Genomic DNA, 24,907 nt, shown 5'->3' on the forward strand with positions numbered 1-24,907 from the left:
GTGGAAAAAGTATGTACTTCAGGAGCAACCTTGCTTTCTATAAATTATGATTGTGCGCAACTGAACTGCAGCAGTAAATAGATATTAGAGGAACCCTCTTCTGACTGAATTCTGTTTATCATTGTGATCAAGAACTGGTGTAATTTACTATTTGAGAAGCTGCAAAATGTTGATACTGAACATCAGACGTTCACTATCGACTTGTTTTTTTCTCCTTATGTGTCCATACTTGCAGTAGAACCTCTGCTTATCTGTTTTCTGATGGTGGTTAGACTCTATCTCAGATTTAGGAAAGACAGCGGTCTGGGTTAATACAGATTTTTTAACAGTCCAAACCGACTCGAGGCACAAAGTGTTCATCTGCACTGAACCAAAACCACCATCTTACCTGAACCTTAGTCAAACAGAGAGAAGTTCTGATGAGAACCTGGTCTTTGTTTGTACAGCATTGCGTTTTGTGCACCCGCCGTCCACCCCAACCACCTCCTGCTGACTGCAGGTTATAAATGTGATGCTTCATTAGGTTCAAACCGCACTTTGCCTCTAAATATAATTCAGCCAGCGATTACAATGCACTTAGGCATAATTGAGAAAACTATTTAGTTGTGTAGGAATGTAATTTTATAAAAAAGAGAGGACTGGCAATTGCAAGATAAACATCCAATACTGAATATATTTTCCCTCCAGTCCAGTGTACAATTTTTACCTTATTTTTATCTAATTACTGAATGACACAGAGTCTGATTTTGTGCTCTGATTATGCTCGGAAGATATTTTTGTATTGAAGAATGCGATGATGGATCAGGAGCTTACTTTTGACTCGCAGAACCAAAAGGAGTTCACATTTTTTGTTTTGCTTGAGATGAATGGTCCCAAATGAATGAATCTTCACAAACTATCGTTTTCTTTAAGGAGGAGAAAAAATCTACTTGTAAACAAAAACATCTCTAAAAGGCAAATTAATATGACATGTTCTGATCTCACTCCTGTTTCCAGAGGATAATGTCTTTAGATTTTGGTGACTTTTTGACTATTTCCCGTAGCGCCACCCTGGGAACAGTTGTTCTCATACTGACGCTGCCATGCAAGCTGCAGCCTCTGGGGAACAATGGCAGCACTTGATTTGGACATTTGATCATCTTTGTGATCTAATATTTGGAGCTGAAGTTTCGTTGCGCGTACCCGCTGACCTGAGGGTGTGTTTGGGGCTACAGCTCTGCTCTGTGGAAACTGCAGTTAGGGCGGTGTTACACATATTATATCGCACCACAATTAACAACATTTTTGTCTCCGTACGTCGTCTGGAGCTGTCAGTGTAGAGCTTGGAAGCAGAGAAACATTCTGGCAGACCGCAACGGCAAAACACACATCCTCCTGGACTGTCGGCAGTTATTTGACCAGAAGAACATGATGGAAAGTCAGAGAAAAATACTGACTGTGACTGGCGGAGTGCCCTGCTCAGAGGCACTCCAGCAGATTGTGAGTCTCTTTAAGAGCTAAAACAGTTCATTTATTTGTCAAACACCAGAGAACTAATCACCAACGGTTCTGCTTGTATTTGAGGCAAAACTATAAAATGTTGTTTAATTTGCTGCTTTTTTGCTTCATATGATTGTAAACAGATTTTTTTTTGGACCGATCATATTTCGGAGCTCCATCGTTTTTTCTGTGCACTTTGTCAGCTGCATTTTCAGCACTTCAATGAGAACAGAAAATAAAGTGCACGTAAGATGACGCTCAAATGTGACCACTTTTTTAAATTAAAGTTTGAATTCTGAGCTCCAGTTTTAGCATCAAGCTGCTGAATTTTATTCCACAGGATGCACATTGCATCTTCGCTGCCAGTCTGATTCACCAAGCTACATTTTTCCACTAACTCCCATCAGAGCCAGTTCATAAGCACACAATCCCATCGCAGGTTGTTCCAAGTTGAACTCCAAAAAACGTCCCTGTTTTGTTGCTGAATGCCTGAAACGAGACAAAACAACCAATAATTAACTGATAAAGTGGGGAGATAATCAGCGATGAAAATAATCAGCTGCAGTCTCTTTGTTTTCTGTCTCTCTGCAGCAGAGATTTAATATCCAAGAGGATGTCTGTAAATCTAGAACATACGAATACAAACATATGTGTAACTCTAAGAAATGAAGTATAAAGTGTGAGGGTGTGTGCTGAGTTTGTGTATCTGCTGCTGCAGGAGGTGTCTCAGTTTCCTGCTATTTACAGCTGATCTGGAGTTCCGGTTTCCTGCGTCTGTTCGGCCTCAAGACAAAAGCTTCACCACACAGAGAGAAGTTTTTAAAAAAAAACAGCCTAACGAGTGATTTCTTAAGTGGTTTACACAGTTTTAAATGCAGAACAGTTCAAGAAAGCAGACTTGGCAGGACGTTTAGACCCAACACATTGACTCTGATACTTTTTCCTTGAATTACATTTTTTTTGCACTGGCAGAACTTTTTACTTTAATCTTTTTTGTTTAATTCATTTCAAATTCGCCAATAGTTTAGACTCTCGGGTGTTTTAAGCTTTTTGAACATAACTACACCCGAGCTACATGCTGTCATTTTGTGTTTTCTAAAGTTTTTTTCCTGCTGTTCAAGGCAACTTTTGTGTGACTTTACATGTGACATTAACGCAAAAGATCTTGTGTTGAGAGCTGATGTTCTTCTTCGTTTGAGGCTGATGGTTGAGGGTTCACTGTTCTGACACTAAAATACACTAAAATAATAGCCTCACAGCAAGACGGTCGCCGGCTCACGTCAGGACCCCCGGGATCTTTCTGCGTGGAGTTTGCATGTTCTCCCCGTGCAGCGTGGGTTCTCTCTGGGTTCTGCGACTTCCTCCCACAGTCCAAAAACATGCTGAGGTTAATTGGTGATTCTAAATTGCCCGTAAGTGTGAATGTGATTGTGCTTGGTTGTCTGTCTCTAAGTGTAGCCCTGTGATAGGGTGTTTCCTGCCTTCACCCTGAGTCAGCTGAGATAGGCTCCAGCCCCCCACGACCCTAATGAGGATTAAGCGGTGTATAGATAATGGATGGATGGATGGATGAATAGTTCTTAAATATCCTGTGACACGTTTTGTTTTGTCAGGGATGTTGGACACAAATGTTTCAGTTAGTTTTTTGGGGGGGATTTTCACGGTGTACTCCAAGTCTGTGCTAGTATTTGTCATTAATTGCCGTTGTAGCGCCCCCATCAGGCTTATCGTGTATTTTTAGAAACCCTGAAACACAGAGAGAAGAATCATCTCTATAAGACTAACATGTCCGCTTGGCAGCTTTGAGCACATGAAGACAGTGAATTAGGACGTTTGCTCTCAAAATCCAGATGGATGTGAAGTCTCCTCATGAGCATCACATGAAACCGTCCAGTTTGACTTCCACTTAAGGAACAGGTGGCATTCCTCCATACAAACTCAGCAGAGTTCAATCTGCGCATTAATCAGATTCTTTTCACTTCCAATCTGATGAATTCCTTCAATATGCTGGCCTCACGCCTGCCTGAGAGAGCGGGTGAGGCGGGTGAGGAGGGCCTTTGTTTGGAAAGAATGCGAGGGGTCGCCCATGGCGGGGCGTCCTGCGAGCCGGCAGATGGCCGATAGGAGGAACAGACAAAAGTGCAGGGCAGACTTTCTCCTTTCAGAGCTGATCGTCTGAGCTGCAAGACACAAAAAAAAAAAAGCACCAGGCCTGAGAGGGGGAGGATGGAGGGGAGGAGGGGAGTGAAGGGGGAGAGTCGTTGTTCCGTTACGCACAGTTCAGTCTGATGCAGTGAAATCTGTTATCGTAACATCACATCAAGGTTGTTTTCAATTATATTTACACCTTTTCAGCATTTAGTACATTTACAAGATGGTTCCTGTGAGATCTGCGTTGGTGTTGAAACAAATCCGTTTCTCTTAACCTTTCTATAGGAAGCATCTTATGCACTGTGACCTTTGAAGAGAAGACAGAACTAAACGGGCTGCACTCAGTTGAACATTGTCCTCACCAAAAAATAAACTCCTAAATGTCCCAGGTCAACATAATTCTGGCAAAGAAGGTTTATGTGGTCATGCAGCTGACTGTAGTTTCAATTAAATATACGGTCGTCTTCAAATGTATTCATCCCCTCCAATTAAAGAAGGAAAAGAACATCTGAAATAAGTTGAAATTGACAAAAGTAATAATAAATAAAAATGTAATGAACATCATGACATTGCTTTTGTATTGTGGCTCAACAGAAATTTTTAAAAAATAAAATAAAAGCAAACAAGCATGATGGGACCCATAAACTAATATTTTGTTGAGCCAATCACTGCAATCAGGTGTTTCTGTAACTCTCCATCAGACTTCTGCACCTGTTGACAGGTGTTTTGATTTCACTGCTCATCAGCAAAATGCTCTGATTTGTCCGGGACAGTTTTGTCTGTTTTTTAAAAATTATTCTTTTTAACCACAATTCAAAAGCAATGTCTTATTTCACTAAAATATAATTTAGCAAATTTGTATTTATTACTGCTTTTTTCAGTTTCTAGTTGTTTGAGTGACTGTTGTGAGTTTTATCTTTTCTTTAATGGAAGGTTATGAATACATTTAAGGACGACGGTATTTGAAAACAGATTCACAGGCCTTCAAGTGTGTCTACAGCGGACTCACTGTCGCTGCTGTTCTGCTGAGAAAGATTACAACATTTTGTACTTGTAAAATAAAATAAAACATTTTCTAAAATTATTCTATCCTAAAACCTTGATTATTTCATTTCCTGTGTCTCATTTAGTGATTTATTTGACAGGAACAGCGCTCAGTGATCTGCAGAAAGTAACTGTAAATGAGAGTTAGCCCTTTTCTCTTGTTCCTGTCTGAATCTTAACACAGCAACTTAAAATTAGAATTAAAGTACCACATCCAGATAATCAGTGCAATGCACACCCACCAAACAAACAATGCAGCACAGCCATGATTCAGCTAAGAACACAAACAAAACAAACCAAGACAGCACAGAGATCAATGAAGAACCAAACGCAAAACAGATGACGGGAAATCAGCAGAAAATGCCAGTAGGCTGCTGCTATCCCACTTCCTACATGTCTGATTTCATCTTCTTGCAGAACAAAGACTTTAGATTTCACTTGCATGTGATGCGCATTTGGAACTATTTGTTAAATTTGCAATAGAAACACGGAGAACGATTACGGCAACGTACTGTTCCAGTGTCGACAGACTTATCTGTTAAAGTACTGGTTTTTGTCTGATGAGAAATTCAAAGATGTTACATTTACTGTCACACATGAGCAAAAAAAAATCCTCATATTTGATCAGAAGCAACCAGCAAATGTTACAAAAAGTTCCTTAGGTTACCAAAACAGCTCTGATCCTCCAAGTCCTTCCCTCTACAGACTTCCAAAGATGTCTTGTGGAATCAGGCACCAAGATTTTAGCAGCAGATCCTTTGAGTCCTGGAAGTTGGAGTTTGATTAGTCTTGTCCCAGCTCCAGCTCTTTCTGGCTGGTTTATGGTCAGCATGGTCTGTACCTCCTCTGTCTACTGCCAGTGGAGCCTCTTGTCTGCTCAGAGATGCTCCACCGTAGACGGTCAATAAAAAGTCTGTGGTTTCGACCCATTCGTCTTTACACCTGCCTGGTTCTCCCCCATCCACTCTGCTGACCAGGAAAACTGTTTCTTTCGATTCCGTTTTTCCAACAATAAGTTTTAATCACTTAATCTGTGAGTAGCAGAAAGATTTGGCTTCGTTGTGTACTCAAATACAAACATGAAGCTGGACAGCAGACACGCCCATGTTGGTAGTTTTTATACCGCACTGAATCCATGGACGTGTTCATATCACCATCTCTGATTTTCACCAAGTACTTTCAGTGGCCTAAACTTGAGCAAACTTTCAGTTCAGAGGTGAAAGATCAGAAAACAGTCACTGGTTGTTTTGTGAGACGACAACAAATTGACTTTTGTGTCCTTTCAGCGTGACTCTAGTGTGAGAGCTGCAGCCTCGGGGTAAAAAACTTTACAAGTTGACCAACAGGACGATCGACAAACTCTCTTTGATTAAATCTCTTTTTCTTCCCTCCTCGTCTGTCAGGGCGCTCCAGCTGTCGGGGTTCCTCTTCAGCACTTCCCATCTTGTTTCAATGAAAAAGGGTCAGGGGGGCAGTGATGCATTTAGGGGTCAGCGGTGCATTGTGTTGCCGTCGGCTCTTCCCTCTCCTCCCCGCTCCTTCCTCCTCGGCTCTTACTCTGGGACAGGATGGGTGTCGCCCGGCCCGAGCTGGCTGTTAGTACACTCTGAACCTCAAGTCCACCGTGACCTCTGACCTCTCCCCCGGCTCGCTCAGGAAATGAGCGCCCAGAGCTCTTTATCGTTCTACAGAAGAGGTCTGATTGTGATTGCTGAAATATTTTAGGTGTTATTTGACATTTTGAAGTGCAGCTGGAGTGGAACTCAGAACAAACAGGACAGGAAGAGAGAATTTAGGCCATAAAAGGTCCGCTAACAGATTGTCCTGAGTATTACTTATATATACGACGGTCACAGTTGTCAAATGCAGGTTGACTGCTGCCGGTCACAAGTAGAAATCTCAAAGGTTTTCCAGTATGGAGTTTCAGTCCGAAGATAAATTTATGCAATGGGACTTATACCCTCTAAGAATCTCATCTCTAGGAGGCTGTTATGCAAAAAGGATGTAGGACTTTGGGTTTGTAAATGGTATGGAAAACTATACGGTAATGTTTAAACTTACAACGAGGTAATGGGAAAAGAGTTTGTGTTTCCTGTCATGGTTTAAATAAGCTGTCGGTCTTTTTCTTCTCTTGCTGCCATTGCAGTGGAGAATCTAGAACATGTTGCATGCATTTTTAAATTCACCAATCATCCAGCAAAGTCTTTGTTTTATTATTTAAGGTAATGCAAATCCTGGCAGTGTTTCCACAGCATTATTTGGGGGCTGTCTGGGATTTTAACCTCTTGTAACGAAATGTCAAAACCATTGTTAAGGCAGAAAGATATTATTTTAATTGAGAAAAACTTCTAAATACATAACGTTAATACACAGAGGTGAGCTTTTAGGGATTAAATCAATGACCACAAAGAAGCTTTAAATCAGAAACTATCTAGTCGAAGAGTAAGTTCGTGAGATCGTAAATCTGATCAGATATTCGGCCTCATTTATGTTTGACTTTTCTCAATGTTATGTTTTTTCTGCTTTGAAGTGATCTTGTGAGTGCTTTGAGCTGGACTCGTCCTGGTCGCCTGGGTGTTTCATTGTCACAGTGTTTTGACTGGAACTTGACTTGTGGTCGTGTGAATTGGACTTGTCCCAGTGTTGTAGGTGTTTTCTCATGTATGTTCACCCGTACTAGCCTTTATCTCAGCATCATGGATGTTTTGACTCAGCTGTGTCTCCGTCTGTTGGGTGCTTTCATTCCGTCTTGTTGTGGCCTTGAGTGTTTTCTATTGGTTCTCTTGCTCTCTGCCTTCATTTGCATCGGTAGCTGCAGTAGAGGTGGACATGAAGCCTGGTTGGAAAAAGACCAGAGGAACGACATCAGAGATGTAGTGAGGGAGAGAGTCGCCACTTCACGAATCCTGAATAAAAATCAACGGAAGAATTCCATAATGCCAAATACAGCAAAAAAAAATGTTGAGTTTTTGCACTGATTTAAGTGTAGTGTTGCAAAACCGTGTGCATGTGTAGTAGAAGTAACCTTCAGGGGAATGCTTATAACAACATCATCAGACTTTTGAACTGTTTTTATTATCAGATTTAGCTGGAGATTCAATACTCAAGCTCTGGGGATCACTGACATTGCAGTTCATCCAGGCAACAACGTTGGATAGCGACAAATGCGCATCGCAAATGATTTGTACGTTGACTGAATGAAACCCTTTTCTATGTACAAAATTAAATTCAGTAGTGATGCTGCCTTGATTTTGATGTGGGTTCAGTCTATGGCTCCACTTATGTTTGGGAGTCCAGCGATGACGTGACGTTCCCGTTTGATTTGAGCTCGTTGGTGACGACTGTAAGGGAGCTGGATGTAGGCTGGGGCCAGGGGAGTCATGGCATCCAACACTGCTGGCATGGTCCTGCTCAGTGATGGCTGGGAGATGCCGCATATGTCTCCAACCTCACGCTGGAATGTGCCGGTGGTCAAAATCCCCGAACGCTCTCTATTTGTAGTTTCATTATTCTACTGCTAGATTATGTGTGTACGCATGGTCAGAGTTGTGCTTATATTTATACACTTTCCTAAGTATAAGTACAAGTTGATAAATTCAATACTTTGCGTAGGAATGTTTGTACGCACAATCTATGCACATATTTGTACGTATGCACTGATGATAAATGAGGCCCCAGGTCTTTTTAACCCAAAATGACTTGCATGTTGCATTGCCAAGAAGGCTGCTGAGTGGTGAGACTTGCTTATACGGACTTTGGGGACATTCAGCAAAAATCCAGACAGTCAGGAGTCAAACCGTGGCCTCAGAGTACTCAGCAATCAGGTCGTCCTCTCATGAATGCTCTGCCTTAGAGGGTGTTTTTTAAGTTTATTTTGTTGTTTTTTGCAATTCTGCATTTATTTAGGTTAAAAACCCTGCCTGGCTTCACAAATCTGTCCAATTTGTCCATATATTTCAGGGGTGTTTATGATTGAAGTTACTGCTGGTGTCAAAGGTTGACGAACTTGTGGCTATTTTGACCTTAATAGAGTCAAAAAGCCCAAGTGACCAATTATCACAGTCAATTGGTTTTTGGACTTGTTCCTGTCTCTGGTTTCACTTTCATCTTTAACCAAGTCCATGTGGCTCTTGTCCTCAGGTAGTCGGGCTTTTAGTGTTCATTTAGTTGAAAGCAGACAGACAATTTGTCATCAAGCACATGTTGGAAAATGTGTAAGGTTTGGAACGGTGACGGATATTTTTTCTGGCATTTTATAAATGCCTGCTGACAGAAAAGATAATAATAATCAATGATGACAATGACGATCACTTGCAGCCTCCCGGTCTGCTGTCTGACTATCTCTGAATCCAACTCAGAGCCTGAGTTTCTTTAAATAGCTCCTGTCTGATGAGCTCACCCTGCTGCTCTCAGATTAATGCTTGACAAAAAAAAAGACATAAAAGAAACAGAAAGAGAGAAAATGGGGAGAAAATTGCTCAGCATTCCAGAAAACCAAAATAAACAGAGGAGCGAGTGAGGTCTGGTTTCAGAAACGAGAAAAAAAAAAACCTTCAGCAGGGACGTCATGGAAGAGCTTTACAGAGGAGGGGAAGAGAGGAGGGGGGACTCATACAAAAGGAAAGTCTGTGTGCTGAGGCTCATGAAGCCCCTCCCTCCCTCTGTTCTCCCCCAACAGATGAGCTGGTGTGAAGAGAAGGGGCGAGCGACATAGACAAACACACAGGGGGAGAGAGAGAGAGAGAGAGAGCAGCTGGAAACGACGGAGAGCTTCAGTAGTGGAGAGAGAGAGGAGGCAGCAGGACGAAGCATGACGGAGCTGCTCATCGGATTCTGAGGACCAAAACACAAACCGGTAAAACTCCTCATATTTTCTTCACTTACCCACAGACAGCACTGACAAACTGTTGTTTCTTTTTCATGCTCATTTACAAAAATCCGTTTTGTTTGTTAATTTGTTTTTGCCTGTTGGATTCAGGGACTCTGTAGTAACAGTTGGTTATGAAGCAGTTTCAAAAAAGTGCATTTAAAAATCTAATTTATGAATTATGTTTGGCATATGTAGTCAATAAAAATGTGTTATTACAATTAATTAAGGTTAATTAAACCATTATTTCTCATTTATAAAAGTCTCACAGTTTAACTTGGCTTTTCAGACACTGCAAAGCATTCCGTTTCAGTAATTTGCATTTTAAAAAAACTAAATCTGATTGTTCAAAACTGACTAAGATATTCTTATAGGATTGTACCTGCAGAAATAAATGGAGGGATGTTAACAGAAGCAGCAGTTGTTGTTGTAGCTGTAACATAAGTAAAGCTGCATTTGTTTAAAAAAAAAAAAAAGGTCCCGAGTTACTTTAAAGTTACAAATGAAAGATGTATAAAAACACATACTAATAGACAAAACAGAAAAAGCAACAAATATAAATGTATATATGAGGAGAACAAGTGAGGAAGGGATGCATCACTAAATGTTTTAGAGATTTCAAACACTCAGTGACAGCAGGCAGCAGGAGTGATGCTTTTAAACCTGCAGTCGTTGGCATTTGTTGTGTTGTAGTGTTAGAGTCAAGACTGAAAAATGATTTCAGTGGGATAAAGTTTTCGTTGGCCTTCAGTGGTGCAACGTCTCACCTTGATGCAGTGATGCCGGAGTGCTCTCCTGGCACGGTCGGTACACTGTAATGTCACTGTTTGACATGTTAAACCTGCAGCTTAAAGCATTACTGGTCTATTCCTTACCTTCAAAATACGCAGCACAAGGTCAAGCCAGTGTCCACTTACTGTACCAGCTGTATGAGGAGTCTGCACGGTTGTTGCAGATGCACCTGTTGACATGCTATATACGAGAAAGCTGCGTTATGCTAACTTAGATGCAGATTTTTTTACGTAAAATCCATTAGCAGGGGAATAACAAAGGACTGTAAATAAAAGATAGATGTTACTTTCAGGCCTTAAAGTAAATTCAATGAATAAGTTCTTTAAACCTGCATTCTGTCGAACAGCCAGCAGAGGGCGACTCCTCTGGTCGCAAAAACAAGTCAAATTGTACAGAAGTAAATGAGAAAATGACGCGACTATTAACTTGATTTGTTACCTCTGTAAATGTTTTCCTGATGAGTTTATGGTTTCAGTTACTGGTTTAAAGTCTTCTTCAACACAGCACGATGTTCATTTTGTCAGTGATGACCAAGATGCCTTAAAATGCCACAAGCCAATGGGTGACGACATGGTGGCTCCATCCGTCTTTCTATGCAGTCTGTGAGCAGGGGTTAGATGGAAAATAATGTCTTTAAACTCAGTAGAGGTGCAGTTATTTTCAAAATTGGTGGTGCATGACCAGAGAAAGCAAAGACAAACTGTGTCTTTGTTTGTTCATGTTGTTCAAAATGGGAAAAAAATGTACATCAGCCAGAATTCCTTCCAGTCTGTCGCTTCAGTGTTGATTGGGTGGGTTTAAGTGGACATACAAAACGTACATCCAGTGTGTAGTGTGAAGTAAAGCCTGAATTCAGGAAATCTCCAAATTACGTCCAGGGAAATGGGTCCGGTTGTCCATTTGACAAAAGTTATGTAAGCACATAAACAGTGCACAAAAGTCCAGACAGTTTGGGGGTTAGTTAGTATCTTCCCCAAGGCTACCTGGTTGGTACATCTAGCAGTAGTGGTAAGGTTAATACTAGTAGTGTAGTACAGAAGTGCCTGCAGCAGTGAAGAGGTAGTTGCAACAGCACTAGTGGCAGCAGCTTTGCGTTTCTTTTAAGAGATGAAAAAGGTAACAGTTAAGTTATTGGTTCAGCACAAATATTAATCTGAATCACTGTCACTACATCGGCCTAAGAAAACGCTCCAATTACTCTTTGATGTCTGTCTTCATGTTTACTGGCAGACAAACTGCAGCGCTGGTAGTTTTTCTGCTGTTATTCACGTCGTCCGTCTGTCTCATGTTGCTGACTTCACCCTCCTTGATCCTCCTCCAGGTGGTGATGGGAAACACAGACAGTCACAGCAGCTTCGCCTCTCCTGCCAAGCCCTCCTGCTCGCTCAGGTTTTCCTGCAGGAGGGAGGAGGTCCCGTCAGCTCGCAGCTGGTGGAGGAGCAGCCAGGGGAGCTGCAGGAGCCGAGGGAGGAGCTACCTGAACCAGCACACCGCCGGCCCGCCGTACACGTCCTGGCATTATGAACCAGCAACCAAAGCAGCCAGAGGAGGCTCCAAACTGAAAGCAGGGTCTCCTCAGAGGTACAGCAGAGGGGAGCGGGCGCAGGGCGGCTGCAGGAGTCAGTGTGGATACCTGGGAGGCGGCGGCGGGACTAATGGGATTTGTGGCGAGCGGGCGTCTCTGGAGAGTGGCAGCAGCCCAAAGGTGCTGCTCAGCAAAGATGGCAGCATGAGGGTGGAGTTTACCAACAGCAGGGTTGTTCCAGTGGAACCGCAGGGGCTGACCGGCCTCCCTGCCATCACCTCCACAACCAGCGCCGCTGCAGGCCCAGAGCCGTCCCTCCGCACCAGCAAAGGCAGCTCGCTCAGCTCCGACGGCTCCTGGTACGACTCGCCGTGGGGAAATGGCGGCGAGCTGACCGACAACGTGTTCGTTTGCACGCAGAGTGTGGATAACAGCAGCGGATACACCACCTACTCCTCCACCCGAACAGAGGAAACCGCCACCAGCAGCAGCGGCTACAACACCTTCTTCTCAGCTCCCGTGGACGACATGTCACCTGGATTTACCTCCACCCTCCTTTTCCCCGCCACAGAGACCAGCGAGTTCGCCTCCGCCACAGGTTACAACACCTGCTCCTCCGGGCGGACGGAGGACAGCGGCATCGGAGACTCAGTGATCCTGCAGCCTGACCTGAGAGACTTCAGCCTGCTCTCACCTTCCAGCATTTACAGCAGCCACAACACGCTGGCTGCTTTCCCCACCGGACCAGATACCTCCCAGGAGCAGCAGCAGCAGCAGCAGCCGAGGACCACCTCCTCCTCGTCCGTCTCCTCGGGGCTGCTGGACGACGTCACCCAGGAGGAGGAGGAGGGTTCAGTCAGAGGCGTGGGGAGTCATTACTCCTCCTGTACGCTGCCATGCCGCAAGGCTGAGTCTGTGAGCGCCGCCGGAGGGAACAACCGAAAAGACTTCCTGAAGAGCCGGATCAGACGGCTGAGCGACTGGACCGGAAGTCTGAGCAGGAAGAAGAGGAGGATCCAGGTAAGAAACTACAGCAACATGTTAAAAACTCAGATCATCCTGCAAGAGGAAGGCAGTGGTCGTTCTACTGCATCGTAAATGAAAAGCACATTCAAAGGGCAACGATTAGGCATTTTCTCTACGGAAGTAATTGTCTTTTTGGTATGTTTTTCATTTAATTTAAAAAAATGTAAATGCACACATTAAAATAAGCTCTCATAGTTTTTTATGTAGAAATTTTAAATTGTACATGTTCCAGTTAAAGTAAAGTAAAAGTAATACTGTGATTCTGAAGATAGCCTGTCCTAACTTTCTATCGTCAGTCAGGAAGTCTACACCATCCAGAAGAGTTTTCACACTAGAAACAAACCGAACCACAGTTCATTTGTTCTGTTAGATCCAGACTGAGACCACCTCATTGCATCGGACTGGCATTTGACTGTTTGAGTCGCACCTGTAATTTTGGTTCACATTGAACTGAAAAGTGTGAAAGTCTGGACCAAACAAATTATGAGTGAAAGGACTCCTATCTGCGTTTCCACTTGAGCAACCAGACGGGTTTTGGTCTGTTCCATTGCTCTGTTATAGTTCAGTAACATTACAGGAATCATTTCTAAATACTTAAATAAATTCGATTGTTTAACCCTTGAGAAAGTCCGTCCTCACAGGGTCGGACAGGAACTTTTGGGCCGTGGGGTGCAGTGTTGGCTGTTGGAGATCGGTCAGTTCTGCTGGGATTTTTCATTGCGTTGTTCAACACTCAGCATTTTTAGAAACACGTCGGTCTGCTTCTGCTCAACAAGGATGGAACAGAGAGACTTTACTGCTTTGTTGTACAGTTATATAAAACGGCAACAGTCTCTGTCTCTAGCTGAGACCTTCATGCTTTTTAACATGATTGAATCTCCTGAATCACTAAATTATTTCTGTAATTATCACACTTGCTGTTGATCAACCAAATGTTGTAGTTTTCCAGCTAAACTGGCTTTAAACGTGTACGTCTGGTGTTTGGAATGAGATGGTACTCACCACTACAGTGAATCAGCATCTTTTGATTTTTGCCCACAGTGGTACCCCCTGCCCAACATCCCCTCTCCTCCTCTATCGCTCACTGCAACCACCAACTCCTAGTTTTGTGATCAAAACAGTGGCTCGAGAGGCCCTTTAATGTTCCACACGGTTTGTTTCTTTTATGCTGACGGTGCGGCGTTCAGCGCTTTCACACCCAGTTAACGATTATTAAAGGGAGAATTGTGGTCAGAGAAATGAACCCATAAACACGTTTCGCTCCTTAAAAGTAAATTTACCAAACAACTGGAGAAAATAAAAGCCAACAAAACCAGGGTCAGAAAAGCCCAAAGAGTCTAAGGCCCGGTTTACACATAACAAAAGCAGTGTTATTTCAATGCGTTTGGACCTTTGGTTTACACGTAAACGAAGCTACAAGTCACCAAAAACAATCAAATCTGAAAACTCCGGCCCAAGTGGAGATTTGGAAAAAATCCGTCTTTACGTTTGCATGTAGACAGAAGGAGACGGAGTTTGACGTCACAGAATGTGACAAAAGCGTCATCAGCGTCATATGTGTGCGACCATGTTTACAGTTTGGCTACTGTGAGAGAAAGTCAAGATTTTCAAGTATATTCCTTGTTTTGTGCTCTAGCACCACATTTAGCTCCACTTCTCTGTCGGTCCAATCAAACGACCCCATTACCGTTGAAGTAACAGGAAGTAATTCGTGCTATTCGTTGTTGTGTTTTTTCCAGGATTCTGATTGGCTAGCATGGCTTTATGCTTCTCGTTACACTGCCCCCTATAGGTTTGGCAGCTCATAGCAGCTCCTAATGACATGTTCATGCATTTCGTTTTTTTTTTGATCTGGTGTGAACAATGTTATTTTTGAGAACGTAGATCCGTTTTTGTAAATACTCTGCTACATGTAAACGTGGCCTAAGTTTGGGGATTAAGGCAAATAAAGTCCCGGATGACTCTAGTGGCCACAGAAAGAAGCACAACAGCACTTTGAGTTCAGTTTACTGTGGTTGTTTGTCACGATGTTGCTTTGAGTCTTTCTCCTAAAACTTAAAGCTTTGGTTGTAAATACTCCAGCTTGAAGCTCCTGTCTGACTTCTTTGCAGGAGCCATACGGCAGCGACCCCAGTGATGTTTTCATCAACGGACTGAGCTCTGGTCTGACCGGCTGCAGCACACTGTGGTCCTCCAACCCTCTCCACACCCTGAACCAGAACCACTTCCCCCCGGTCCACTGTGGCTCCTTCAGGAGCCTGAACCAGAACCAGAGCAACGACGCTCAGCGGCAGAACGTCTATGAAAACTTCATGCAGGAGCTGGAGACGGGCTGCAGCAGCGCGGCCGACCGGACCGAGCCTTCGGAGGGGGACGGAGACGAAGGGGACGAAGACGAGGAGGAGGAGGATGCTGACGGGGAGGTGGAGGTGGGAGGAGGGGAGCAGCTGGACGTCCTGTTTGAGAAGGAGCAGGGCGTGGTGCGACGGGCCGGATGGCTCTCCTTTAAAGCTCTCATCACCGTCAACAAGGACAGGAAGCTGGAGCTGGTCGCCCGCCGCAAGTGGAGGCACTACTGGGTCACACTGAAAGGTACGAGGACCACAGACACAGCTGAGGACAAGGAATTCATTCTTTAGTCTGATTGTCTGCATTCAAGTATGATTTTGATTCAAGGGGAATTGTAGTGATTTTCCAGGTGTTTCCAGGTGTTACTGCTGCGATGGTCTCACTAAGCAGTCCACTTTCATCCAACTGCACAGAAACTGAATGTTCTCTGAAACAAAACCAACAAGAAGCTAGACAAATATCATTCAATGAGTTCAATACTTTTGTAAAACCAAGCTCCAGCTGTTCATAAGTTACGTCATGATCCGAGTTCATAATTGAGAATTCAGATGCATCATTACACACAAGGGTCTAGGTTTAAGGAGAATAAATGGAGTTTTTAAAAAAAGGATGTCTTTGGTTTTGTTGCATTATTTCTGATCTAATTGTTTAAATAGTCCATCAGAAGTCTGATAGTGATAAATTATTTTTCTTTGTTCGGATAAAACCTTTTTTCAGGCAGGTTTTCCTGAACTGAATCCATTGTGTGACTTTCATATGTGAATACTCCTGGACATTTTAAAGACCACAACCAGCTTTAATGAACTCTGAAATTACAGCAACATGGTTCTGGAGTGAAGGAATAAAAACATAAATGAACACTAATGATTATTCTTGTCCCCTCAGGTTGCACGCTGCTCTTTTACGAGACATATGGGAAAAGCGGTGGCACCGAACAGGAGCTTTCTCCTCGCTACGCTCTGCTGGCCGACGACAGCATCGTCCAGGCCGTCCCCGAACACCCCAAGAAGGAACACGTCTTCTGTCTGAGCAACTCGTACGGAGACGTCTACCTGTTCCAAGTGAGTGAGCCGGCAATGTTTGTTTTATGACAGTTCTGACATCTGAGAATTGAGCTGTGCATTCAGGAGATCAAACCTCTACAACAACAGGCAAATCTCCAGTGCAGGAGCGTCCCTGAACGCACCACCAGTAAACGTTAACATCTTGTTTCTGTAAATAGCTCTGGTGCTGTGACATTTTTAACATTGCTGCGTACAACTGCAGTGGGTTTCTGGGAAGTTTTCTCCTCATTCTTTCTATATTTGAACCCGTTTTTTCTCGATTGTCTGTCTTTCGGTTGCTGGCTGCATCTCTTTTCCCATCACGCTCTGTCATTTCAGCCCCGGAACAGTGCGTAGGAATGGGACGTGGTGTTATACGGGGCTGCGGTTCCTCACCACAAACATTCACACAGCTCCGGGACGAATTTTAGGATTTTCTCTGCATCTGTTTTGCTTGGTAATGACTGTGCTGCTGTGGGCATTTCCTCCCTCCACTGCCAGTTTTACACCACCGTCAGTGAGGGGGAAGATGGGTGGAATGCAAAACCAAAGATAGCTTCAGTAGTAAGATCACATTTTAGAGGCAAAGGGGATCCGTAGTTCTGAACTGAACCCTCGCTTCTTGGCTAGCAAGATAAAAATATTTGAATCAGACATCTTTTAGGCTGTTAGAAGGAACGCACAGAAATGAAACTGATTTATTCTCTCATCTAATTCCGGATATTCCTTGATCTCAAACGATAAACAAGCAGCAGAAAAGCAGGATTTTAGAGGTTCAGAGGTCACAGCGCTCTAAAATTAGAAGCGGCATGTTTCCTGTGGCAGCGGCGATGTCGACCCGCGATTTAACAAGGGAGCATTTATCTCTGTGATGTCCCTCCTCACACTTTTACGAGCTGAGAGAGCACTTCTTTATTCCCAGAGCAACTCTCACTTCTCTCAGCGTTAGAGTGTGTTTACAGACACAAATCACACAGCGGGCCTTCTCCAACACGTCTCCATGGATCCCTGGAGGTTCACTGAGGAGGAGGAGGAAGGGTGAAGGGGACCGAGGTGTCGAGGAGCTTTTGTCAGGAGCTGAAAGAGGCTGAAGATGGAGGGTGGAGGAGGGTGAAAGCAGCTAATGGCAGTCACAACACCCGGCTAATTACTGCAACAAATGTTCTTCTTTACAACAATGACCCTGACGAACAGCGAGCTAGTCCTCTGACATGTTTTCCTCCTAAACAAAAACACCTGTTAGTGTCCTGAATGGTTATTATTAAAGCATCAGGAATTGAGTTTAGACCATCAGGGAAACCTAAACCTAAAGATGCTTTCTGCTGCTTGTGTTCTGCTCTTAAAGGAACATTCCTTGTTTTTCAGCCCAAGTCTCATATTTCTCAGCTCCTTTCTCTTGGCAGAACATGTCTGCCGCCAGGTTTCCAAAGTTTTAATTAAATTTCCAGAAAACGCTCAAAAGGAAATGTGAATTAGTGCCTCTTTCCATCCACTAGAGTTATGCGAATATTCAGAGCAGGTGGAAGGAAAAGGACACAATGAGATGAGATCATTCAAAGATGAAAGTGGAAAACGTGATGGAAATCAGACAGTTCTGTTAATGTCGCGTCTGAATGTGAGGAGGGTTGGACAGTTTCGTTCTCTCCACTGGAACTAAATTTTCTGTTTGTGTTTCCACCTCAGATGAGCGTTAAAAAAAACTGTCATGTTTGGAGATTTTGCCCAGTTTTGGACGTTTCCACTCGGAGTTGTTTTAGCCGAAAGAGAAACTGAATCTGCATAAAGACAAGTGGATGGAAACACTTTTAATGCTTCTCACCGAGCTCTTAACTTCACATGCTCCAATAGAGAAAAAAAAAGAATTTTGTTATATGTGGTTACCGTCTGCGTTTTGTTGTTGTTGTTTAGTTCAGTTCTGGGTGGCGGATCAGTAGAGGATCCAATCAACCAAAACTCCAAAACCAGCACGACCTGAGGTGTACTTCCTTACAACTTGTCACTGCTTTAAACTGTTCCTGATGGGGTTTTTTCCCAATAGATGTGATAATTTCTTTTTTAATGAGTCTAAGGTCAGACATGAACTTGGGTAGTTTACTCTGAAATGTTAAATATGTGTACGTAATTTCATTTGCGTGTAATTTTTTGTTGGTTTCATGCATGACACATCCAGCATTTGTGGGTATTTATTTGTTCCAATTGTTTTCAACTTTTGCTGTCATATTTAGTCTAATTCAGGACCATTATATGAATCCAAATCAGCAGTAATTCAAAAAATCAACTTCAAATTATAAGAAAAGGAATAGAGGCAACTTTATATGACCTGCATGACATGTCATACTGATTCAAATCAAAGGCGTATCTCTGTATCTCGAGGTAAATCCTCAGTAAGACCACAAGGGAACAAAACCACATTTTTCTAACATTTTACAAATCATCATTTATTTATGAATTATCAGGACAGGTTTCGGACACACTTTTGTGAGAACTCTGCTGATTCTCTTCAGCCATTAATCATTTGTTAATTTCAATTTTTAGTGCGTCCAGTTTTGTCATGAATTGTTTGTGTGGTGACGTCACCATGCAGCTAAGTTCTGTATTTGCCTCTGTGTGCCTGATGCAGAGAAGTGGCCTGTTTTGAGTCCAGTGAAGCTTTTTGGGAGCTGAAATCCAGTGTTCAGACGCTGTTTGACTCTGATATCTACAACTAGTCCAGTTTATTAGGGTTTGTCCCTGCAGCAGTCAAACATTCAGTCAACCTAAACTCACTCTTCTTCCCATCCTCCCCATCCAGGCCACCAACCAGACCGACCTGGAGAACTGGGTGACGGCGATCCACTCCGCCAGCGCCTCCCTGCTGGCGAAGCGTCAGGGGAAGGAGGACACGCTGCGGCTGCTGCGCTGCCAGAGCCGCTCGCTGCTGCGCAAGATCGACATGGACGGGAAGATGAAGAAGATGGCCGAGCTGCAGCTGTCCGTCATCAAGGAGCAGAAGAACAGGAAGGCAGTGGAGAGCCAGGTCGGTGTTTACTGGGATCGATGCTGGACCAGTGCTGAACTGGGCCATTAGTGAATGGAAACCAGAACATGCTGAACTATATACACCAACATAGACATCACAGAGCCCAACCGTCAAATAACTAATTATTGGTCCGAAAACTAATCCATAAGTATTTTTAGAACTGAATAATCATTTTTGCAATCCTTAAATGGTTCCAAGTCCAAGTGTTCAGAGATGCTTTACAGGATAAAAGAACAATAAAAGCAACTAATACAAAAGTAGACTATGCAGAAACACAAGCAAGCAGATAAAAACAACACAAGATATCAAGATAAAGGTTTAAGTGAGAAAAGCAGAGCGAAACAGGTGAGTTTTTCGTTTGGATTTGAACATTACTGGGTCTGTGGTGTCACGGATGTGTTGTGGGAGAGAGTTCCAGAGGATAGGGGCAGCACATCTCCCCAGGTTCAGTGCTTGGTCCTGGGAACGATTAGGAGGTTGGAATCAGCGGAGCGGAGGGTCCATGAAGGGGTGTAGGGGTGGAGCATGTCTTTGAGGTGAGAGGGGGCCTGGTTATGGAGGCTTTATAGATGAGTAGGAGGATTTTGAGTAGGGGTGATGTGGTCTCGGGAATGGGTGTAGGTGAGGAGGCGGGCGGCAGAGTTTTGGATGTACTGTAGTCTATTGAGGATGTTGGTGGTGGTACCAAAAAGGATGTTATTACAGTAGTCAATGCGTGATGTAATGAAGGCGTGAATGAGGGTTTCTGCTAACACGATATAAACTCAGGAGCTGAATCAGTTTGTCTGGAAACAAAATCAAACCATTTAATTAAAAATGAATAATTTCAGTCTTTTATCAGGCAAAAGCAAAAACAATCCAACATTATTTTGTAGCTGTTGGTTGCATAAAATAAAAGACGTTTGAAGTCGTCACCTTGGACTCGGGACACATCATTTTATACTTTAAAGAATATATTATTCAAAATATAAGCAGCAGATTTATCAAGATTCAAGATCTAAATTCTTTGTAGCAACTATTGCATATACACATATATACTGTATACTACCATGTTTAGTGCACTTAAACTGCATCATGCATTTGAAAGTGTCTGCCCTGACAATGTAAAGGAATAAATGAAATGTCTAAATCTCAGTTGAATCATGAAAAGTGACAAATGTGTTTCATCAGTTTGCTTTTTACTTCTCCTCTTAACAAGATACAAGTGGGACAGAAGCGAAGAGATAATTCCACTTGTTAGAGATCCAGTTTGCTTCTTTAGGACATTGTCTAGACAAATTGCATCAGCATGTTTAAATATTTAAAATCATGTAGGAACAAGGCTTTGGAAAGATGAACGACTTCTTCAATGCTTTCCTGTTCAAAAATGACCCAATCAAGGTCTAACAGAGTTTAAACTTTGCCTACAAAATATGTAAATCTGAGGTTTGACTATTCTGTGTAGGTGTTGCCGTTTTAAAGTACGTTAAAACAGGAAGCGGATACGTTTGACTCTTAAACTGAATCCATCTGTTCCAGCGTTCAGCAGATATGTTTGTCTTGAGTCTCCAAGCGAATGTCATCACGCTAAAGCAGTCTGATGATGTAGGTGGTCCTCGGAAGAACCATTTCTTAGTGATGGCTTTTTTAGTGGTGACCAACGTCGTTCTAAACATGTAGAAAGTAGAGGAACCAAGAAGTTGTGGTGGCATCTTTAAAACATTTTCCTTGCTGTCTCTGATTATCGTCCCGTAGCTGGAAATCCCACGAAATTTCCAAAACACATGACAGTGATTTCTGAAGACCCACAGGCTCGGCAGCACGCTGTTAGAGCTGCTGCTATTAAATGCATTTAAACATTAAGAGAAATCTCACAGCATGATGACTTGATTTGATGAAACATGGGTTTGGATGGTTTTCATTTCAAGGCAGACACGTGGTCTTGACAATGCAGACCCTGAGCTCAGCTCAAAGTGTCACACCAACAAACTGACAGCAGCGGCAGCGATGATGAGGCCTCTTATGAAGTCGTTACCGTCCTGCTGGTATCAGCTGTCCCAGCCAGAGGAAACTCTCAAGTTAGTAACAGTACAAGCCGTTACGTAACAAACAGCCTTGAGGATGTTCTAGCAGCTGCACGGCAGAAAAACATCCGAGCTCCATCTCACGTGGAGTCGTCTTTGACATCAGTTCCAGATGTGTCGGGGCTGTTACCGGCAGCCTGAAACAACACACGGCTTCCCGCTAACGACGGAGCCAGACGAGGCCGTTAAAGTGACGTCATGAAGCAAATGTCGAGGTGGTGAAAGAAGCCGAGTGTCGGATCCACACCACTGACCGACCGACCGGGGCGAGAACATGACGTCCTCATGGCCTCTTTCATGTCGCATCCCGTCGTTTTCCAAAAAAGTTACAGGAATTGAGTTTTACAGTTATTATGTCTATATGCAGCTGTACCTGACAAACATGACTAAATGATTCTTTGTCGATGGTTGCAATGTTCTTGATGTGAGATTAAAATGTGTGTATGATCCCCACAGTTATCCACTGTCTCTATAGGGACCGTTTTACACAGTACAAAATCAATAATACGTCCAAGTCTTCTGCAACAGTGTTTAAAGGCTCCATTCGCTCTCAGTTTTTTCCAGCTGACCCACATGTTCAGTTTGCATTCTTTCAAAGATCAGGACACAGTTTCTAAACACAATACTAGTCATCATTTTTATGAAAAAGGTAACCATGTGAAATCAATTTTGATGGATTAATTTATCTACAAAATGACAGAAAACTGGTTGTTATGTCTTCGTCCAAAATCCAAAGATAGATATAAGAGATGTAAGTGTGACAAAGAAAAACATCAGAGTCTTACATTTGAGAAGCTTTAAAAAATGCATTTATTTGATGTTTCTGCTTAATTTGATTATAAAAATGGTTGCATGTTAGTTTTCTGCTGACTGACTAACCAGTTGTTGCAGCTCCAGTCTTAGATCTGGTATCTGATGAACTCTGGGGCAGCAAGCAGACTAATAATAGCAACCAGAAGAGCCTCTGCAGACTCAATGTGTGATTGAATGTTGTTTTATTCGCATCACTTCAAAAGACTTTGCCTAGTTAACACCTGTAGATCAGCACTGACAGCTGAGTTAACACCTGACCAGCAGTTAAACTGTGAAAGTAATGCGCTGTGAGAATAACATACAAATTATTTATCAGTATCTGCTTCCATTTAGTTCCTGGAATAGCTTAACGCTGAGTTCGAGCAGACATTGTTTCGCTGTGTTTCAGAGGTCTCTGTGCTCCTGTTCGCAGCAGATTGAATCCCAGCAGCAGACTAATGCCTGACAGCAGATGTAAGGAAACAGAGTCCAGATTGGACGTATCATTTAGCAGCCGGTTAATCTTTTTCTGTGAACTGTGAAACTGATCCCAGCACTGCTGTTTGAACTCAGAGGTCCTCTGACTGCAGATTAGAGGCTAATCTTCCCGCTCGACATTCAATTACACATTTGCTCTGGAGAGAAGGAGGAGAGGGGGAGCTAGGAGGATGGAGAGGGTGGAAAATGAAGGAAATGTTTCTATTATTTTGTAAATGATTCGAGTTTCCTGTGTTTTTATAGTTAAACTGTGAGAACGAGTAGAAGGGGGGAGTAACATAGAAGGAAGATGAAAGGGAGGACAGGATGGAGAGAAGACGAGGTGGAGGAACTCCCCTTCATTGGTCCTCTGTGGTGATGTTAGATTAAACTGATGGGTGATAATGACTCTGTGAAGGGCAAAAGATCTACAGACTTTCTCACAACAAAGGATGAAGAAGAAATTCAGTGCAGCAGCACAAACAGCCTCCTGTTAGCAGCCACAGACAGAAAAGTTGTACAGAAGTAATAAAGAATATATAAGTGAATATGTCTACATATAGTTCATGTGTGATCCTGTGTGTTCAGATCCAGCAGTGGGAGCAGAACCTGGAGAAACTGAACCTGGATCTGTTCAGACTCCGGTGTTACTTGTCCAGCCTGCAGGGCAGCGAGCTCCCAAACCCCAAGAGCCTCCTCGCCGTGGCCAGCCGGCCCTCCAAGAGCACGCTGGGACGTCTGGGAGTCTTCTCAGTGTCCTCCTTCCACGCTCTGGTGAGAACCAGCGCTCCAGACCAGCCTGAACGTTTAAAGCAAAACCTCTAGTGTGTATTCATGCACCACTATCAGGCATTAAATGTGTTTCTGTGGACTCACGCAGGTTTGCAGTCGAGATGAGGCGACGCTGCGGCAGCGTTGTCGATCTCTGTCAGGAGGAAACAACCGGAGAAGAGGCCTGCCGTTCTCTCTGAAGGCTCTGGATGGACTGAACAGACGCAGCAAGGACGGCAAACACTCAGCTGCCCAGGTAATAGCCCGCACCACCGGATGTTTTAGCATAAAATCTTTGTTATGCAATCTTTACGTCTGAACACCAAAAGCCGCCAGCAGGTTTAGATGACATGTCTCCTTTCAAAGAAAATGCATAAATGTCACCTATGAGTCACCATTTACCAGAAGCAGAAACTGTTTTCAACTTCTTGAATTACTCATCTGCTTAAAATGTTATCAGAATCCCTTTATTCTACATGTCTCATCTGAAAAAAAAAATATATATATATACAGTTTGCTCTGATTAGAGTCTGTAAAAAACAAAGAAGTCTGCACCCCTCAGTGCAACCAGGAAGCTGTGAGTGTCTCAGCTCACAGTCAGGTGACAAAAGTTCTGGGACTTCTCTGCTGAACTGCAGGCTGTTTACGCAGATGGTATGGAAGCATGGAAACAAATTACAAATGTAAATATCGCCACATAAAAGATCCATGATATTGCAGAACTCAATCAATCAATCAATCAATCAAGAGTCATGCCATTCAGCGGCGATCATTCCTCTCCATCTACCTAAAACTGTACTTGAATATAGAACTCTGGAAAATATCTTCAGTCTTACTCTAGGTTACCACTCACAGACTGAAATCCTGCATCATCTCTGTTTTAAATTCTCTGTTTAGCGTCCTACCTCTCTCTCCTCTCATTATCTCTCTGCTTCTGTACTTAACTTTCCAAAAAAGGCAAAGTGCCCCCCTCCTCAAAAAAAGAGCCGTAATCTGTCTTTATGAATTTCCCATCATCCTCGGCTCCTGAAGGTCCCCTCTCGATAAACAGCGAGCTATTTTGGGACCCTGAGAGTCTGGGATTGGGAGTCGGGGGATAAATCTGTCAGCGGCTCTCTCTCTGCAGCTGGAGGTTTACTTTGGCTCCGATTCTGACCGTCAGTGTTCGAACACGGCAACGCACGTTTAACAATCTGGTTTTGTAGACAATCAGAGCTGCAGGGTTTGAGGGTGTCACCTGCTCCCTCCACTTTTTCGAGCAGTGGCTCATTTTTTGCTGAGCATCTAATCTGCGGTCTCCCTGCTGCCACTACACAATATGGTCAAAAGTATGCGGACGCCGTGGTCTGCTGTGGGAAATTCCTGCCACATGTTGCTGCAGTTTGGCTCAGAGCTGATAGTCCTGAACAACCAATGAGCTGATAGATTAGTTTACAGAAAACTGGCCAATCAGAGGGCTTGGTGTACTCTGTGTGTATTGGGTTCTTGAAATTCAGCATTTGTTTTCTA

General features: G+C 43.3%; 1 protein-coding gene across 1 annotated transcript in view; it reads left to right on the top strand.

The window, feature by feature from the left end:
* The window catches only part of tiam2b (TIAM Rac1 associated GEF 2b), a 71,872-nt gene that overhangs the window by 24,209 nt on the left and 22,756 nt on the right, over positions 1–24,907 (top strand). Inside the window, exons 2-8 of the mRNA XM_008291314.1 lie at positions 9,353–9,529; positions 11,655–12,878; positions 14,996–15,476; positions 16,119–16,294; positions 19,068–19,292; positions 23,216–23,401; positions 23,508–23,654. Of these exons, the coding sequence (XP_008289536.1) occupies positions 11,661–12,878; positions 14,996–15,476; positions 16,119–16,294; positions 19,068–19,292; positions 23,216–23,401; positions 23,508–23,654 (2,433 nt within the window). The 5' untranslated portion in view covers positions 9,353–9,529; positions 11,655–11,660. The remainder of the gene's footprint in view (positions 1–9,352; positions 9,530–11,654; positions 12,879–14,995; positions 15,477–16,118; positions 16,295–19,067; positions 19,293–23,215; positions 23,402–23,507; positions 23,655–24,907) is intronic.

Source organism: Stegastes partitus, unplaced genomic scaffold, assembly GCF_000690725.1.
Source record: "Stegastes partitus isolate 25-593 unplaced genomic scaffold, Stegastes_partitus-1.0.2 Scaffold734, whole genome shotgun sequence".
Taxonomy (NCBI): Eukaryota; Metazoa; Chordata; class Actinopteri; family Pomacentridae; genus Stegastes; species Stegastes partitus.